The 19,278-nt window shown below is 39.9% G+C and overlaps 1 protein-coding gene across 1 annotated transcript in view; it reads left to right on the forward strand.

The window, feature by feature from the left end:
- The window catches only part of EXOC4 (exocyst complex component 4), a 721,703-nt gene that overhangs the window by 183,102 nt on the left and 519,323 nt on the right, over positions 1 to 19,278 (forward strand). Inside the window, exons 8-9 of the mRNA XM_080818086.1 lie at positions 11,678 to 11,823; positions 15,950 to 16,038. Coding sequence (XP_080674212.1) covers positions 11,678 to 11,823; positions 15,950 to 16,038 — 235 coding nt within the window. The remainder of the gene's footprint in view (positions 1 to 11,677; positions 11,824 to 15,949; positions 16,039 to 19,278) is intronic.

The following is a 19,278-nucleotide window of genomic DNA, read 5'->3' on the forward strand; positions in this document are numbered from 1 at the left end:
ACCAGACATGCTCTTGCAGACGATGGGAGTGCATCTGTAGAACTTGAGAGAAAGTATGCTGGTAGAGGGAGACCTGGGAGTGATCTGAAATGCCGAAGTAACTGGAATGGAAGAGAACAAGAACAAAGAGTAAGGAAATTCAGCATGCAAACGATTGGTTTGGACAGTGTGGTAGTCAGATTCACTGAAGTGAAAGTGTTCCAGAAGTCTGGAGAGTAAATACTAGCAGAAACCTAGACTTAGCCTTTGAGGTTTTATTAGAGAGAGAAAGGGAAGAGGAAAGAAGAAAGAGAAGAGGGATAACAGTGGGAAGATGATGAGGATGTAGTGATATTTTATTTACTTAATGAATAAAGTATATTTATATACTTTTTAAATAAAAATTTATAGTTTATATAAATAAAGTTTATTTATTTATAAATAAATAAACATTGCTGTGCTCCAGGCAATGTTCTAAGTAATTGATAGCATTAACTCACTCACTCCTGATGCTAGTTCCTTGGGGCAGGTGATATCATTCCTTCTGTTTTACAGTTGAGAAAACCAAAGTTCTAAGGCACAGGGAGATAATATCTTAGTTACATGGCTCTTGGGATGCATTAAAAAAAGCCATAGCAGATTTTCTGAGCCTCATCCCCAGAGATAATAACAGTCTGTTATGTGTTAAGCATTTTATGTATTTTTTCTTTTATTCTCATATTAGTTCTAGGGAGTAGATCCTGTTACCCTTATTTCACAGATGAGGGAAACAAGGCTTAGCTGGATGAAGCAACCTGTGAAGGTCATACAGCTAGTTGAGTTGTAGAGCCCTTTTCAAGCACACATTTCCTGCATTTCCATATCACCCTCTCATTTTGTGTTTCTAACGTGGGGCACATTAATCTTTATTTTTAAAGTGGTTTTCAGGGTGATTCTAATATGCAGACCAGTCTTTCCCAAATTCAAGCCCAAACTGAGAAGGGAAAGGTGTGTATTAGTTGGGAGGAAATAGGATATTGTGGTCAGAGAGGGGGATTCAAAGTTGGAGACCATGGAGATGGGAGTATTTCCAAAGGAGCAAGTAAGTTAAATAGAGGAGACATCATTGAAATGAAATCGAGGAGACTGAGAAAGGTCCTGTAATGTTAAAAGGGATCATTAACATAGTGTGAGGAAACATCTTAGTCTTCTGCAGAGTAAAGCTGAACCAGTCGCTGAAGTTTTACTTTGTAGTGGTGTTTAGAAAGTCGTGGAGCTTGGTAGTCAAGTTTGAGGAAAAGGGAGAAAGTGACAGAAATAGGTAGAATGAACTTTAAAATATGTTTGAATGAAGTGGGCAGAGAATATATCGAAATAGAAATGTGCCTTGGGGTGTTGAGACCACTTCTATGTGCTACTCTGGCATGGTTTCTTTTATTTGTCTTCTGTTTTTTCTGAGTGAGTTAAAAATAACCATCCAAATATTATAGGGTCCAAAATACATGGAGGAAAAACTGACAAAATGGAAAGGAGTGGAAAATTCAGTGGTTAAAGTTAGAGATTTCAGTACTATTTTTTTCAATAATTGATAGAACAGCTAGACAGAAAACATAAGACTTGAACAACAGGGTTAAGCATCTTGAGTGAAACTGATGGATAAGGTACACTGTACCCCACACTGTTGGAACAGAAACTATTGCACAGTGACATACTTGAGCGTACACCAGATCATGGAATAAGTCTGTTCTCTAGCCACAAGAGAATTAAATAACAGGAGGAAAGTTTGAATCTTCTTAATAAACATTTGGAAGTAAAGCAACTAACTTCTAAATATACCATGAGCGAAAGGAAAAAGACCTACAATCAACCATGTCCCTTTGCACCCTAAGAGCTGGAAAAAAGGAGAAAAAGAATCCAAAGCAAGCAGAAATAGGAAATGATAAAGACAAAAGTAAAAATCAGTGAAGTAAAACTCAGAAGATCAATTGAAAAAAAGTAATGAAACCAAAAGCAGATTCTTTGAAAAGATCAAAACTGATAAATCTTTAGCTCGATTGAGCAATTAGAAGGTATCAAAATCAGGAATGAAAGAAGAGACATTACCACATACCTTAAAGAAATTTAAAAAGCTTATACAGGAATATTATAAACAACTTTATGCCAACCAATTAGGCAATTAAAAGAAGTGGAGGAATCTTAGAAAGGCACAAAATAGCAAAATTGATTTAAGAAGTAGAAAATCTGAATTGTCCTCTGACAAATTAGTAATTAAAAATTTTCCTAAAAACAAAAACTGGAAACTCCCATAGGTACAGAGGACAAACCAATGGTTCCAGAGGGGAGGAGGGTTGGGGGCTGAGCAAATGGGTGAGAGATTATGGGAAATAAAAGAAAAACCAGAGTCCTCCAGGTAGAGAAGCCACACCGGTGTGCTATCAAACATTTAAAGAAGAAATAATACCAATCCTTTGTAAACTCGTTTAGAAAACAGAGAAATGAAAGAGCATTTTCCAGCACATCCTGTGAGGCTAGTATCAGCCTGATAAAAAAGGGAAAGATCACAGAAGAGTATGGAGCAATATCCCTCCTAACCATAGATGCAAAATTCTAGAACAAAATACGAGCAGATTGGATCTATCAATATAAAACTGTATTATGCACCATGATTAAGTGGGATTTATAAAAAAATCTGTGTAATACATAATTATTAATAGAATGAAGGGTCAAACCCACTTAATCATCTCAGTAGACACAGGAAAGCACTTGACACCCAACGATGATTAAAAAACAAAAAACTTTAGCAAACAAGGACTAGAAAGGAACTTCCTCAACCTGATGAAAGGCTCTATGGAAGAGCTGCTGCTAACAATATAAGGGAAATTTTGCAGTGTCAGGAGTGTTCTAGAATGATTGTGATGGTGGTTACATTGTATACAGTCACTTAAAAATCAATAAGCCATACACTACAGTGGGTGAATTTCATGGTACATATATTATACCTCAACAAAGCTGTTTTAAGCAATACTATAGGATAAAATCACATTACAGATATTCAAGGGCATGTGTCCTTCAAAGTGTCCTTCAGAGACTGTATAGAAATATACTTAATGGTCCTAATGCAAGTTAATTAATGTATAAATCATGGAAATTTCATCAGCATTATTTCCCCTTTCACAATTATGCATTTGAGGGTACACATGAATATGAATATTCATATGCTTCACAAGGGAGTATATTTCAAACTAAATTTATTGTCTATATGAAACAGACTCTTCCTGCGTTCCTAGTTATTGTTCATGGAACCACAGGATTTTCTTTCCTCAGATGAGCAATCTTTTGGTTATTCTTTTATTTCTCCTCCTCTTTCCTTTGCAGAATAACTGGTTAAATTTTGTTCATTTTTCCCCCTCTGCATTGACTCTCAAATGTATCCTTGATTGTGCAATCCCATTCTCACTACTTTAGTTAACCTCTTTTTCTTTTCTTTTCCTTTTCTTTTCCTTCCTTCCTACCTTCCTTCCTTCCTTTCTCTCTCTCTCTCTCTCTCTCTCCTTTCTTTCTTAGATTTATTTATTTATTTTGAGAGAGAGAGCACGCACAGGGAGAGGGGGAGAGAAACTTCAGCAGATTCCTTGCTGAGCCCAGAACCTGACCCCGGGCTTGATCTCAAGACCCTGAGATCATGACCAGAGCTGAAACAAGAGTCGGACGCTTGACTGCGCCATCCAGGGGCCCCTCTCTTTTTCTTTTTCTTTTTCTTTTTTTTCTTTATCTTGGTAGGTTTTCTCTTCATGTGTTAAGTACTTCCTTAATCATCATTTCCTTAATCATTCATTTTACCCCAAATACCATTCCTTTCTAATCTATTATTTCATAAGCTGCTAGATTCATTTATTTAAAGTATTTTTTATCACCATTTTACTGACTTATTCACAACCTTTAATTGCCGTTTACTTTCTTATTGGCTTCAGTACCTGAGCCTCGTGTTAAAGATCCTGAGAACTTTGTCCATTTACCAACTTTCCAGGTCTCTCACTGTTCATTTTGTTCTTACCTGAGCTATTTGCTCACTGCTAAAGATACTCTGAATTTCCCCAGCACCATTTCTTGGTATGTTCTATTCCTTCCACCATTTTGGTTTTTGGCTTTTAGATGTTTTAAGATTTTATTTATGTCTTTACGTGTGCCATGATCTTGAAACCTTGTTTCATTGTCCAGTTAGGAGTAGTTTTGTCCTTTGATAAGTGCTCATAGCAATTTCTTTGTCTTGATGCTTACCACTTTCCCTTGTATTGCAGTCATTCATGTGTGTGTCTGTCACTAGATAAGCATATGAGGGGAAGGACTGATTGATTGATTTGGCTTTTAACTCTTTACAAATTTTAACACTTATAAAATTTTACATATATAGTAAAATTTGTTTTGATATTAAGAAAAGATTTATTTTTGAATCATGTTTTTATATCCAACATAATACTTTGCATATTTTAGGTATTAAATATGTTTAATTAAAAAAATGAGAACTCTTTTTTGGAAAATATTAACTGGGTTTTTTTTGTTAAGAACACATCTGTTGTGGTTGGCAGGGAGCTAAACATGATCTAGGTTTTTCCTGATCAGGTATTTGGTATAGGACCAGAAAACACATGTGTGCTCATTGAATTTTTTGGTTTGTTTTTCTTTAAACACCAAGGAACTATTCACAAGATCATACTAATAGTGGTTTTAATTACACAATTGCCATTGATAATGAGTATAATTAAGCAGGCAGCCATTCCATTTGCAAAATGACTGTTTATTTTTCTTTTAGTTTCCTTACTGCAGAATATTTTAGTCCTTATACAACAGGGAAATGAAAATGCTACATTAAAAAACTGAATTTTTCTGTTTTTTTTTTCTTTGTCATTAACCTTTCATTCACTAGCAACATACATGGGGGAAATCTGATAGTTTTTAGTAATTTTAATGGCCCTAATTTTTAAAATATTGTTTCAGTTTTTGTTATATTTTCTGGAATCAAAGAAATAGTTTGATTTTGCTACCCCCCTTCTTTGGATTTCTCTTCTCAAATTCTGGACGTCCTGGTGTCCCTGGACCTAGCCTTGTCTCCTCCATCCATCGAGACTGTAGTTTCTGCTTGGGTTCTGCCCTTGCTCCATGGAAAGTAGGAAGTTCCCTCCGGGAAGAAACCAGAAGGCCTCAACTAGTTTGCTTTCAAGAGTCAAAGCTACCAGTTTCTGCCCAATTTGGTTTCTCTCCATGGCCTTCAAATTATTACTATTATTATTTTTTTGGTCTGATCTTTTTAGCTTTTATAATTATTATCGGTATAAGGGTTAGTCCAAAGGAAGTTACTTTGCTGTGCCTATAACAGAAACTCCTAGACATCTGCATTTGAAAAGTAAGATGAAAATTATAGTATTTAATATAGAAGTAGTCTGAGTTCACAGTGATTTCTTTTCACCTTATTATTGCTCCTGTCATTAGCAATCTAATTTTCAGATTCATCCTGTGGGACGAGTACAGTATGGCTTTGCTGTAAAATCATGGAACATTTGAAGTTAGTAGTGAGCAGAATTGGTTTCTTAGTGCACAGATTGAAATCTGTTTAAACTGCTCCTCTTATTATCATGAGATATCAGTGTTGTGCAAAAATTGTGATATAAATGCCACTAGATACATGTAAGTGTGTCGTCATTTATCCATAGGTGTCTTGGTGAAGAAACAAAAAACCATTCAAGCTATCATAAGAAAAAAATAAGGAAAATGTATTAAAGGCCAAAGGGATATATTGTGGAACCAGAGAGTAGAAAATATAAGATGTTATTAGCAACTGGATTTGAGACCTGTAAATTATGGAAAACTTAGGTTGCCACCTATAAATCTAAATTGGCTTTCTTTGGTTTTTCATCCACACAGTATGAGAAGGTTGCCCTAAAGAATTTATATCTTTTCATCTCCGTTGACCAACAGAGACTGTATCCCACTAATCCATTCCTGGGAAAGAGAACCCGATGGCCTAATTGGGGGTTGACTTGTCTCCCGGTAGAGTAGGCTCTGGCTGAGAGGGTGAAGTTCCATGGTTACAAGCATGGCAACCAGAGTCCACTGTGTAGGTGGGGAACAATTTTTAGATGAGGTAAGGATTTTCTAAGCTGGGAAGCTAGTGAAAGGGATTTACTATATTAACTACCTAGAAGGATCTGGATGTTTCTACTTAGATTAACATAGAAGCTGAAGACAGGAGATGTGTTCACTATAAGCTGGTAAATTCCATATTTATTTTTAGGAAACTCTGGGTGTGTGACATAAGCAGCCACAAGCAATATTTTAAATAAAGAAGGTTGAATGGTAAATGAGGGATTCATTTAGAATGATATTACCAATGCTAAACAAGTTCTGAATTGCAAAATCTTGGCTCTGCTTTATACATCATGAGATTTCTGACTAGCATCTTTGCAACTGCTAATCAAATATTACAGCAGAAGAGATACCAGACCACCCCAATTTGTATTTTCTTTAAAGCATTATATTTCTTGGCTTCTATCACAGAACCATTCAGCATACCAGGTATTCAAAAGATATAGTAAATCATAATATCCCTGGGATCTGTGGATATTCTGGTGCTTTCCAGCCATGTTTTCATAATTCTTGTCTTTGGTACTACAAATTAATACCTTTGAAGTTAAAAGACCCATAAACTTTGACTCTCATTATAGCAATTACCTGTACTTAAAAAGAGAAAAGATATGAAGGAATTTAGAGTTAACAAGAACATGGGATAATCTTCTGTAGGTTTTCTATGGATAAGATATGATTGCTAACTCATATAATGTTCCAGAATTCCAGTCTTGGGTGATTTTCCCCAGGCAAAAGACAATGTGTGTGGCTTATTTCTGCTCATAAAAATGGAGATTTGAACCCATAGGTAATGGTTTAGAATGTTTATGTACAATTTAGAAGATGGAGTACATTATTCACAATGATGTGGAATCACCAAGAAATTACACGGTTGTATTTTAATACCAGGTGTCTGACGTTTGTGTCAAGACTTGGTAGTAGACGATTTTGCCTAATTCAGACAAATTTCAAGCATCTTAGAAAAAGGAGCTTTTTTGTTCTTTGAGATATTAAAAAAACACTTTTTACAGTTTGGTGTCAAAATAAGACTTTACCTGTTTTAATGCAGTATTTTCCAGCTGGTGGTAAATGATATTAGGAAAAAGAACCAAATACAGTGAAGGAAACAAATATGGCAAAGCTTTTGATTAAAATCATAGTTATCCCTTTTTTATTTCACTTGTATTATAGATTTTTATACTGAAGGGTCATTTACAGGGCTCATTCTGTTTTGGAGAATATTTCTAACATGTGTATTAAAAACATATACATCAAGGCTTCCTACCACATTTTGTAAAATTCAGTGATTCACTGTATATGTATTTCATTTTCTGGTGTGTTTCATGGCTCTATGATGAAAGTAAAGAACTGTAAAAATTGGGGTGGTCGGGTGTCTTTTCCTTAAATGATAAGTCATCACATCAGATAGTTTTTGATGAACACTTCTTTAACAGTGTATCAGATGGGTACTGTAGGAGCTCAGAAAAGGGGACAGCTGGCCTAAAGTGGCTTGAGAAGGAGTCATTGGAGAGAAAACATTGGAATTGGTTTTGGGGGATGGGTTTGTTAGGGTATCGAGGAAAGAGGGTAACCTAGGCCAGGCATTCCAAAAATGAGAGGGCCCAGGCATGTATATTCAGGGAAGAGGTAAGTAGTTGATTCTGATTGAGTGCTGGGTTCATGTTGTGGACACTAAGATATGATCAGGAGTAGATACTAAGGTCAGATTGGTGCAGATGACAAAATAGCCTTAAGGTGGCATTGGCAACAGGGTTTTAGGAAAACCACTCTGTTTGTGGTGTATGGGAGGGACTGGAGGAAGAAGAGACCAGGGGCAGACAGTGAGAGAAACTACATGAGTTGAAGTTGATGGCTGTGAAATGGATGGGTGGGGACAAAATAATAGAGAGTTGGGAAAGACTGATGCCCCAGGGTACTAACTCCTGCATGGGTACAAAGGTGAGGGGAAGTGGCCAAGGACTGTTCTGAAGTTTTAAACCCAGAGGCTGGGGGGCACCTGGGTGACTCAGTGGCTTAGAGCCTCTGCCTTCAGCTCAGGTCATGATCCCGGGGTCCTGGGATCGAGCCTCACATTGGGCTCTCTGCTCAGCAGGGAGCCTGCTTCCTCCTCTCTCTCTCTGCCTGCCTCTCTGCCTAGTTGTGATCTCTGTCTGTCAAATAAATAATAAATAAAATCTTAAAAGAAAAAAAAAAAACCCAGAGGCTGGTAAGAACGAGAAACCCCTCACAGAAAGAAGATAGAAGGAATTACCCATTTTATGGGAAAAGGATTTAGGTCTCAGAATTTAGGCTTGACTTCATCCGAGAAATGTGAGAGAAGATCAAGTGTGCTGTCACAGAGGTGGGACTGGAACATGGGAGGGAAGTCAGGACTGAACTGTATCATGGTCACAGAAATACATGTGAGGGCTTCTTTGTACGTTTGGAACCTAAGGACAGAAGGGAAAAAAGATCATAGAGAATGAGGACCAAAGCAAGATTTTTGGTTAAGAAGGTAGAAATAGTATGTGTTTATCGAAAGTAGTGGAGAAGCCAGTGTATAAGACTAGATAATAAAGTAAGAGGTGATATTTAGGAGGACTTTACTGACTTGGAGAAAAAGAATGGCGATGTTGAATTACCTGAGTTTTAAGGATGCTCATCAGGTAGGCCCTGATGAGTCAATATTTTACTGTACAAGGCCAACCATTGAATTCTAGGAGAAGCAATACCTCAAAAGAATTCCTGGTTTAGTGTATCTTCATGCTTTGGTAGAAACCTATTTCTGTCATACTGATTGGTATTAAAACCAACACTTGAATGAAAACAAGTTCCTTTATAGACATCGTTCTGTGAGCCTATCAATTTGAAATTCTGTTCTGGTTTACTAGCCTTCTTGGTCACAAATTCCCACAAACTATTAGCATCAGCTCTAGATCTACCAAGTAATTGAGTGCCAAATCTACGAAGTCATCAAGTCCCTCAGTTGAGTCGTTACTGAAGTCAAGACCCAATTTAATATTCTCCTTGCCTCTTGGGCAGTTTGGATGACATATTAGCAGAGATGGTATTTGTCAGTGTATTACTGTATCACTGTGCTGAATAATGTTCTGGTAGCCTCGTAAACATATTAAGAAAAACACTGACCAATCTGTTAATATGTTTTATAGTTTCCCAGTGAAATCTCCTTTGTATAGAAACTTAAATAAGTCTATTTGCTGCCACCCATAGCCTTTCTCATTGGGAGATTTAATGCTTTCAGTAAGAGTAGAGTGTCGTGGGGATGAGCCAGGCTACAGAGTCAGCTACACCAGGGTTGAAATCCTGGTCTGTTGTTCCTTAATTATAAGACCTTAGGCTAGTTTTATTTATTTTTTTCCTTAAGACCACATACATAAGTTCACAACAAAATCGAGGGGAAGACACAGAGATTTCCCATTAATTCCTGCACCCACACACAGATATAGGCTACTCTCTCAAACCTCTAAATCTGTTTCTTCATCTCTAAAATATACATAGTAGCTCTGGCTTGCTAGATTGGAAGATCAAATTAGGGTCATTTTCTGAACATATCTGATACTTAATAAGTATTTAGTAACACGAATGTGCTCATAACAGACATAATTGGCTTTAAAACTTGGGACAGCATCATGCTCACAGAGTGGTTCATAAATGCTTTTGCTGATAACATTTAATATGGTCCTCAAAGCTTTATTGAATGAGTATGCAAATGAATGAATATACACCTGCAGACAGGAAGAAACACTTACTGGAACCTGAGTCTCTGCAAAGCTTTTATTTCAGTCATGGGTAGAATTGCTTGCTTACGTCTTCTTTTTTTTTTTTTTTTTAAGATTTTATTTATTTATTTGACAGAGAGAAATCACAAGTAGGCAGAGAGGCAGGCAGAGAGAGAGAGGAGGAAGCAGGCTCCCTGCCAAGCAGAGAGCCCGATGCGGGACTCAATCCCAGGACCCTGAGATCATGACCTGAGCCGAAGGCAGAGGCTTAACCCACTGAGCCACCCAGGTGCCTGCTTACATCTTCTGTAACACTTGATTATCCTGAAATTTTAAATGTGGCAGGTGATTACAGAAATGAGTTGATATACTTAATCCCACATTAGATAGTCTTAGGAACCATGGTGATCTCTCTTCCAGATCTGCTACTTTCTTTCACAACAGTGGGAACTTTTTAGAACACTCATCTTGGAAATACAACAGCTGGGGTGCCTGGATGGCTCAGTCAGTTAAGCATCCGGCTATTGATTCTAGCTTAGGTCATGATTGCAGGGTCATGAGATCAAGCCCTGTGTCAGGCTCCAAGCTCAGCCTGCTTAAGATTCTCTCCCTCTCCCCTGACCACCTCCTCTTGCACACCTGTGTGCACACTCTCTCTAAAATAAGTAAATAAATGATTTTTTTTTAAAAGAAAGACAGACAGCAGCTGATTCGAGCCCAAGCCCTCCCCTCCTTGAGACTGAAAGGGGATCAATTTTATAAGTATTACCCATTGGCACTTGTGATTTAAAAAGCTGTTGGTTTTCTTGCTTTGAAGCTGTCAAGATGAGCAGTGGCCCTAGAAATTATTTGTAGGTTAGCGCCTCTTTTTTTTTTTTTAATATTTTACTTATTTATTTGACAGAGAGATCACAAGTAGGCAGAAACAGGCAGAGAGAGAGGGGAAAGCAGGCTCCCCGCTGAGCAGAGAGCCTGATGTGGGGCTCGATCCCAGGACCCTGAGATCATGACCTGAGCCGAAGGCAGAGGCTTAACCGTCGTAGCCACCCAGGCTAGGTTAGCGCTTCTTAGCCTGCAGTGGCTCATGGTGCCTCTTAGTGAGTTTGTTAGAGTCACCAGAGTCACTTATTCCCCTTCACTATAGAGTGAGGAGTGTGACATGGTCTCCTGAGTGAGGCCCCCAGGGTTCATGCTGCAATCCCTAAACCACTTCCTTATCTGTAACCTGAGAATTCCTTTAATCAAATGCTGTACTTTAAGTAAGATAATACATTGAAATTAGCCCCTTGCCTACAACATAGTAAGCCCTCAGTAAGTACTGCATCATTGCTGCTGACATTGCTGCAATTGGCAGTTATGAGGGTTTTTTATTTTTTAAGATTTTATTTATTTATTTGACAGAGAGAGACATGGTGAGGGAGGGAACACAAGCAGGGGGAGTGAGAGAGGAAGAAGCAGGGAGCCCGATGTAGGGCTCGATCCCAGGACCCTGAGACCATGACCTGAGCCAAAGGCAGACGCTTAATGACTGAGCCACCCAGGCGCCCCAGTTATGAGGGTTATAAATGTTGGTTAACTCTCTTGGCACAGTACCTGGCACATAGCAGAACCTCAAGAAAAATGTTCCCCTTTACCCCCATGATCAAATGCCTAACATCCTATTCTCAGTTTTGGGTGTAGATGGCAAATAGATGACTTTCTGTCTGTACTGAATCATTCCTTAGATCTCCAACTAGAAGTATGAATAGCTAGGTTAATATACTTCTGAATGTCAACGATGAGGCTTTCATCATTTTAAATTGCTTTTCTTAGTAGCCCGTCATAAATGTGTGCATTAAACTGTTTATCTGATTGCACAGATGCTGTTGACTGAGTACTTGGATATGAAAAATACTCGTACGGCCTCTGAACCATCGGCTCAACTAAGTTATGCCAGCACTGGACGCGATTTTGCAGCCTTTTTTGCCAAGAAGAAACCTCAAAGACCAAAAAATTCTCTTTTTAAGTAAGTATCTCCCTGATGGTAAGATAGCAGGCATCAGGAGTGTTTGATCCGAGTGGGATGATTCTCTACTGTTTCAGCAACCAGTGCCTCACCCAGTGGAAACTGATTTGAAGCAATTTATAGGAAGTGAATGTATTTTTTATTTTGTATACCTTTGTTTTCTGTAAGAGAAAATGGCTGTTTTGGAATATGGTTAGTGGACTGTCTAGGACTTTTAATAAAGATTTTGGAATTTATTTCTGTGGTGTTTTATGTAAAATGAAGGGAAATGAAACTTGCCAGTTGTTTCTGGGGACTTTTATATGAAATGAAATACATCAGCTTTCAGATTATGTCAGATTTCGGCAACAGGGGTAGTGGCTAACGCTGAATCCTAAGTCCTAGCGAAAGCATGAAGCCTTTTTCATGGATTGTCTCATCTACTCATTACAACCTTATGGGTCGGGGTCTTATTTTTAATCCTTTTCTTGCACATAAAATCGTGAGACCCAAGCGAGGTTAAGTAACTTATGTAAATTCACATAGCTAGCAGTTGGTAGAAGCAGGATTTAAGTCTTGGTCGATCTATGTGTTCTTCTGAGGCGTCGGGAGATAACAGGTTAAGCAGTTGTGCCTGTAAATCTTAGCATATGAAGTGACTACAGAAGTATTATCTCTGTGTTTTGAATTCATTATTTTTGAACGGTTGAAGCTCCAGTATCTTTTATTGATTCACTTTTGAGATTTGTTTATATCATAGATTCATAGAGTTCTTAATCACTACTGGAAGTTTCAACAGGGCGTTCATCTTGTGATCTAGAGGAGAGGAGATTGAGTGTGCCTGCGTTGGAATAAAATGCATTCTGTGTATTGAGTGCATTCTTTTTTTATGTTTTACTGTTTTGTTCGGAGCACAGATGCACTAGTAGTTAAAATGCTTTAGTCCACAGGTAACACAGGCCCCCATTGGAAAGTTCTTACCTCATGCAGTAAGAAGGAATGAAGAGGAGTCTGGAATCCGACAGTGCATCATCCTCAAGGACCCAACCCTTTCATTTCATGCCTTTGGTCCCACTCCAGTATAATGGTGAAGCCAAGGAAAGGATGTGATTCTTCTGCAAATTTTGTTTTTGAAATTAGTAGACTGTTTTTTAATATCACTTTACAAAAAAATCAAGTAGACAAGACAAAGAATTCTCTTACGTCCCCCTTCCTCAGAATTTCTACTTATGTTAACATCTTGCATTCGTTCGTCTGGTACGTTTGGTACAACTGATGAACTGATATTGATCATTATTAACTAAAGTGCGTTGTTTACCTTCTAGTTCACTCTTTGTGTTGTACATTCTATGGACCTTGTTAAATATGTCTTGTCATATATGCACCATCGTGTTATCATACAGAATACTTTTGCTGCCCTCAACATCCTGTTTTCCACTCATTCCTCCCTCTTTTCCCCACCCCTTGAGCCCCCGATAATCACTATCTCTGTGGTTTATCTTTTCCAGAACGTGTTATAGTTGGAATCATACAGTGTGTGGACTTTTCAGACGAGCTTCTTTCACTTAGCAATATGCATTTAAGGTTCTTCGTGTCTTTCGTGGCTTGATAGCTCATCTCTTTGTATTGCTAAATAATATTCCATTGTGTACATGTACCTTGGTTTTTTTCCATTCAACTGTTGAAAGACACCTTGGTGGCTTCCAATTTATGGCCATTGTGAAGAAAGCCACTATAAACATGCAGGTGTTTGTGTAGATGTAAGTTTTCTGTTCATGTGGAGAACTACCTAAGAGAATGATTACCAGACCATATGGTAAGATTATGTTTAGCTTTGCGAGACACTACCAAACTGTCTTACAAAATGGCTATACCATTTCAGATCTTTTTTTAAAATTAATAATTATCTCTTTATTAATCTTTTCTGCCAGTGACAAAACCCCCTGCAAGTTTCTCTCAGGTCTTGGGATCAGGTCTTACGCCCATTCCTATACCAGTCCCTGGCAGATCACAGTGATTATCTTAAAACAGTCAGGGGTCTTCTCCGGTGATAGTGGTGGGCTGGAGAGGAACCGCTTTTCCTCAGCATTCAGCTGTTGGAAGAGGGAGCAAAGAAGCTGAATGCCCAGATAGAATGGGGGCTCTCGCAGCAAACAGGGAAGGTAGTGAAAGAGAAAACGTGGTTAACGAAGACGGCCCGAGATGCTGCCTAATCCTTGGGCTTTTGCTTCGCTGGCTTGTTTGCTTGCTTGCTCTCTGGCGTGCTTCTCTCTCTCTCTCTCTCTCCCTCTCTTTCTCTCTTTTTCTTCCTGTGGTAAATCTCGGTGTACTGCAGAAAGCAGGTTGTAAGGTGTTTAGATTTCATGCTCTCAACCATCACCCTTACCATTCAACCTCAGGCCACATGTACATTTTTCCACATTTTTAGCCTATCCTAAAGTTGTGGTACTGAAAAACATATAAATTATCGGAACCAAATAAATGAACTTAAGTCATTGTTAAACATTCACTACTGTTGCATAGTAATAGAAACTCACCACCCACACCGAATTAGACCATTCTTACAGATTTGCCTGCTTCTGGTCTTGGTTCTCCCATTAATGAACCATGCAAACCAGAGCAGGTCTCCTGTCGCAGTGGATCTCTGTGCCTTTGGCTATAAAATAAGGAAGTGAGACCATATCATCTCTAGGGCCTCTTTTACTGTAAAATTTTAGCAATCTGTGAATTGTAGCAAACATACAGAGGGTTTCCTGAGTAGCAAAAATGCATCAGGTCATAAAGGATTAAGATTTGGGTGAGCTGTAATCTGTTTTTATGACACCCGTGAAGGACTTTATTACTCTCTTTAATTGCCCCTAGCCAAGGTTAATTAAGTGTGTTTAAGTTCTCGTTCTAGCCCGTGTGCCTCTCTATTCTTGGCTCAAGAGTTCATTTCTTTTTCCCTTGCCATGTTTGATCAATAGCTGTCAGCATGCTCTCCGGAGGTCAGCGACTTCTCTCCGGCACTTGACTGGCAGGTGGCACTTTTGAAGGACTGCACGCTCTGCCTTCCTTCTGGCTGCGAGGGCCCTCTCAGTTCTTGGCAGGGTGCAGAGGAGAGGATCAAGAAACCCAAGGGTCTCCCTCAGACTGATATTCATCTTCCTTGTCAAAGAATGGGGAAAAAAGGTGTAATTAAGAAAGTGGTGGCGTTCCTTTTCTGTTGCCAGAAACCTATGCCATTATCCCTGTTGCTCTTCCGTGATGTTGCTGTTGACCACTTAGCGGCAGTCCTTCTCAGGAGGATTCTTCCTGTCAGCCCGTTCCTCTGACTTTGAAAAATCACGGGCCTGAAATGGAATTTCTTAACACGTCAAAGGGTTCACTGTTGCTACGGTCTTTGGTTCACCTGTCCCCCACCCCCCCCTTCCCTGCTGTTTCTCTTAAAACTGTGATTTTTTTTTCCTTTCTTTTTTTTTTTTTTTTTTTATTCTGGGGTTGTTTTCGCCTTTAAGAAACCTGCTCGATATCAGGCGCCTGTCCTCCATGTTGCTGACCTCTGAAGTGATTCCTGGGATGAACACACACTTTGTCCCCTGAGAGTTTGGAGAGTATTTCGTGTTGTAGGTGGCAGGTCAGAAACCATTTAGAAATTGTACTGCTTTTGAGGACTTTTAAGGAGAAACCATTGATGCCTTCCTCGTTTGGTGTCTGAAGCAGCGTTGCTAGAGCATGCCTTCTGTGCTAGTTCTCTGACCAGGGGAGTTCAAGAAGCAAGATGTCCGCCCTGTGGAGCCAGTATTTCTGTGGTGCCTTATGAACTGGAGAGAAGCCCATTAGAATGACTTCATAGGATACCCTTATCGCATGTGTGTAGGGATCCTGGCAGAGGGTCTGGAGGCGACAGATGAGAGTTCCATCAGCTGAAATGAAGAAGGAGCAAATGATCCAAAGGCTGTTGTGGAGGGGGCGTTAGCCAGGAATATTGTTCCTAAATCAAGGTCTGTGGCAGCCTGCTCTGGCCCTTTCATGGGAGAGCCAGAATGTTTGGGGCCGCGAGCATTAGGGAGCACCCCACAGACTGGAGTAGAACACTTTTGGACTATGTGGCTGGACACCGCCTGTTGGGTGACTGCCTTTTGGTTTACCCTGCGTCTCTTCACAGGTTCGAGTCGTCCTCCCATGCCATCAGTATGAGTGCCTACTTGCGAGAGCAGAGGCGGGAGCTCTACAGTCGCAGTGGAGAACTCCAAGGTAGGTGATTGACCTCTCTGGAAAAATGAGTTTCTGGAGGAAGATCTGAAGTGTCGGGCACATATGAACTTGCAGTTTGCCTTCACAGGATTCCTTCAAGATAGCAAAGGTTTAAAGACTTGATAAACTGTTTCTTCTGTTACTTCCCAACATCGGCTGTCAGGCAGCTAAAGCCATTGCCATGGCCACAGATTTTATAGACCTGCTACCAGTCAAGTGAGAACTCAAAGCTTAAGATAGGAGGTCAGTCTCTTCGTGCTTAAACATGGCAGACACAAGTCCAGTCACAGTCTTGGGGAATGCCAGTCTTCTGTGGCTGTCACTGTTACACTTGTGCTTTCCATACCTTCTAGAATGTAGCAGGAGTACCTGGGATTGGGAGAAGGGTAAATGCAGCCTCTGTCATTATTTAAAGGGAAGAAAGGTGTCTCTAAGTGAGACGTTGTAATCAAGCTAGCTTTGATATACAGGGTATTTGATACCCATATGTCGTTCCTAAAGAGGTGTAACCTATAGAAGAAAATCCTTGAGAAAATAAATCGTAAGCAAACTTTATTAAATTAAAAATCCAATAACATTTTCTTCTGTGACAAGAAGGATGCTAATCATGGTAAATGCAATCAGTTTAGAAAGATTTATGTAGTCCTGCTGAGTGCCTGCCATTCTAGGCATCGAAGGGAGTGGAGGTTGAATAGAAGGGAAGAAAAGATCAAGACTTAAGATCCAGCTATGCAAGTAAGGCATGAATATCAGTAACAGTGCCAGGAAGTCAGGGCTAACAGCCACGTAGATGATGTACATGAAAATGCTCGGGAAGGTGAGAGAAGGGAGTGATGATTTAAATTATTTTAAAACTATAGGCTTCCTGTATAAGGGATGCATGAGAACCCTTCCATTTGGGGGATGCATTAGAGGCACTTGAAATATTTTGCAGTGAGTAGCCTACACAATTAAATATTTAGTCTTCAGGATTTATCAGGTTTCAAAACACTATGCAGCAACTGGCCAGAACTTTCTGGATTTAAAGACTACCACCCAGCCATTTCTACCTCCACCTTTATTATTAATCTAAATACCTGTAAATTTTTCCAAAGATGGCTACTCTGCTCTCTCATGCCTATACCACAGTAATAATCCCACAGCTCATGGGTAGAGTTACCAGAACTAAAAGCCTAGAAATGTGTTTGAGGATATAAGGAAAAGGAAAGTAGCCTGCCAACATTTTATTTAGTAGTAGCGTTGCTCTACATTGTTGGAAGCATGAGCTACATGGGTACAGGGGGTAGTTAGGATTGGAGCATGTCAAGGAGCGAAGGCGGAAGGTGACCCAGGCTCTAGCAAGCAGCTGCTTCATGGCAGTGTGGGGTGGACTGAGAAGCTTGGAACAAATGCTGGTGACTGAGCCCACGTTCCTGTAGGACTGATCGTACCCGAACTGTCACTCGGGCTGCAGCTGATCGGTCAGGGCTAGAGCGATCCTCCCTAAGCAGTATCCTTACTGTAATTGTCGAGTTAACATCACGAAATTTTACATTTACCTCCGTAGTTTTTCTCCACTTGGTTTGTAGGACATGCAGTTTCTTTAATGGGGACAAAACAAGCCTTTCTTTTTTTCTTTTAGATCATTCCGCTTGTTACTCATCAGTACACTTAATGCTTTAGAGCAGTTTTAGGCTCACAGCAAAGCTGAGTGGAGAAAGAGCAGAGGCTTCCTGCATACCCCCTGCCCTGACACATGCGCCGCCTCCCTTCATACAACATCCCCGCCACAAGGATGCCTTTCGTTTGACACGTAGAGATGAAAAGGTAGACCACATAGTTAACGGGACAACAGAGCAACCTGTCATTCATTCAGATTCGAGCATAATTAGTCAACCAAGACAGATGACTGATGGTAGACTCTCTTCTTCTCTGTGCTCCCAGCCACTCAGAATGGCTTTTCCACCAGTAGCCCCGGTGGTCCACGATCTCTGGAGAGACCCTGGAGCAAAGCAGTGACGACGAGGAGAGGGTTCAGGGCCCAGATTGCCAACCCTTATAATCTAGCTCCCCATTTACTAGTTTCATAACCTCTTTGCCTCTGTTTCCTTACCTGTAAATGGGGACGGAAATAACAGTACCCACCTCACGAGGTTGTTATGAAAGCTTCGTTGAGGTAGGTGATGCGCAGTGTTTAGAAAAGTGCTGACCAAATAGGGAGTGTTAGGTCTTCCTCCTCCTCCAGCCCCCTTGTTCTCGGTCGTCCTGTCACTTCAGTTTTGTCGTCCTTTTGTCGTCCTTCTCTTTGTCTCTTTAGCTAAATCTACTCCACTTTCCAACCTAAATTCAGTTGTCACTTAGTCTGATGACTAAGTGTCCCCCACCCCACGATCAGTGCTTACTTGTTTGAGTGTACCATGAAACTCTTAAGTTCAGGAGAGAAATACTGTTTTATTTACTATCCTTAGTGCAGGGCCTGGTATGGTAAATATTTAGTAAATAATGACTGACCCAGCGACAGAACCAATGAGGGCGGTTGACATCAAACGTGGGATAGAGAGCTCAACGCGGAGAGACAGGAAGGGCCCCGAAGGGAGATGTGGCCACTGAGAGGCAGTATTGGCTTCGGAGGTTCGGTTAGTTTTTAAGTTAGGGAGAAGGAGAGGTTGTGTGTAGATCTGGTTTTGTTCTCTGCAGTCCTCCGTAGCTTCATTAAGTTGCCACTGAGCTGTCTGGCCTAGGACAGGACTGCTGTGTATAATTGAGAAACATGTCCAAATCCAACTACATTATGGAGAAAGTTTATTCTGTGAGGGTGGTTTATTGAAGAATCTCTGTAACTGGGAACTTTCTCATTTTTCAGAAAGTTAATTGAATTATGGAACTATATGTGATGGTATATTTCACTTACCAGTGTTCAGCAAAATAGGATTTATCTCCGGTTACAAGGAAGAATGTAGTCAGCAAACATCTCATGTTCATAATAATCATTAAAAAATAATTTTAGCTGAGCTGACAGATCACATGCATGGTGAGAGAAGAGCTCCACTGACGAGTTTCTGTAAAAGTTTGATGGTATTTCATTGAGGAGCAGAAGTGTCTCTGATGAATGCTTTTAACAGTTCAGCAGGAAAAGGGGAAAATCACACCTATTTTCCATTAAAAAACCAGCCAGCCTTTTTCAGTTACTCTATTCATCTGACTTGTCCCCGGACCATAGTGAGATCAGCATTTCAGTTTATCCTTGGAAAGGTATAATAG

Source organism: Martes martes (genome assembly GCF_963455335.1).
Source record: "Martes martes genome assembly, chromosome: 11".
NCBI classification, from domain to species: Eukaryota; Metazoa; Chordata; class Mammalia; order Carnivora; family Mustelidae; genus Martes; species Martes martes.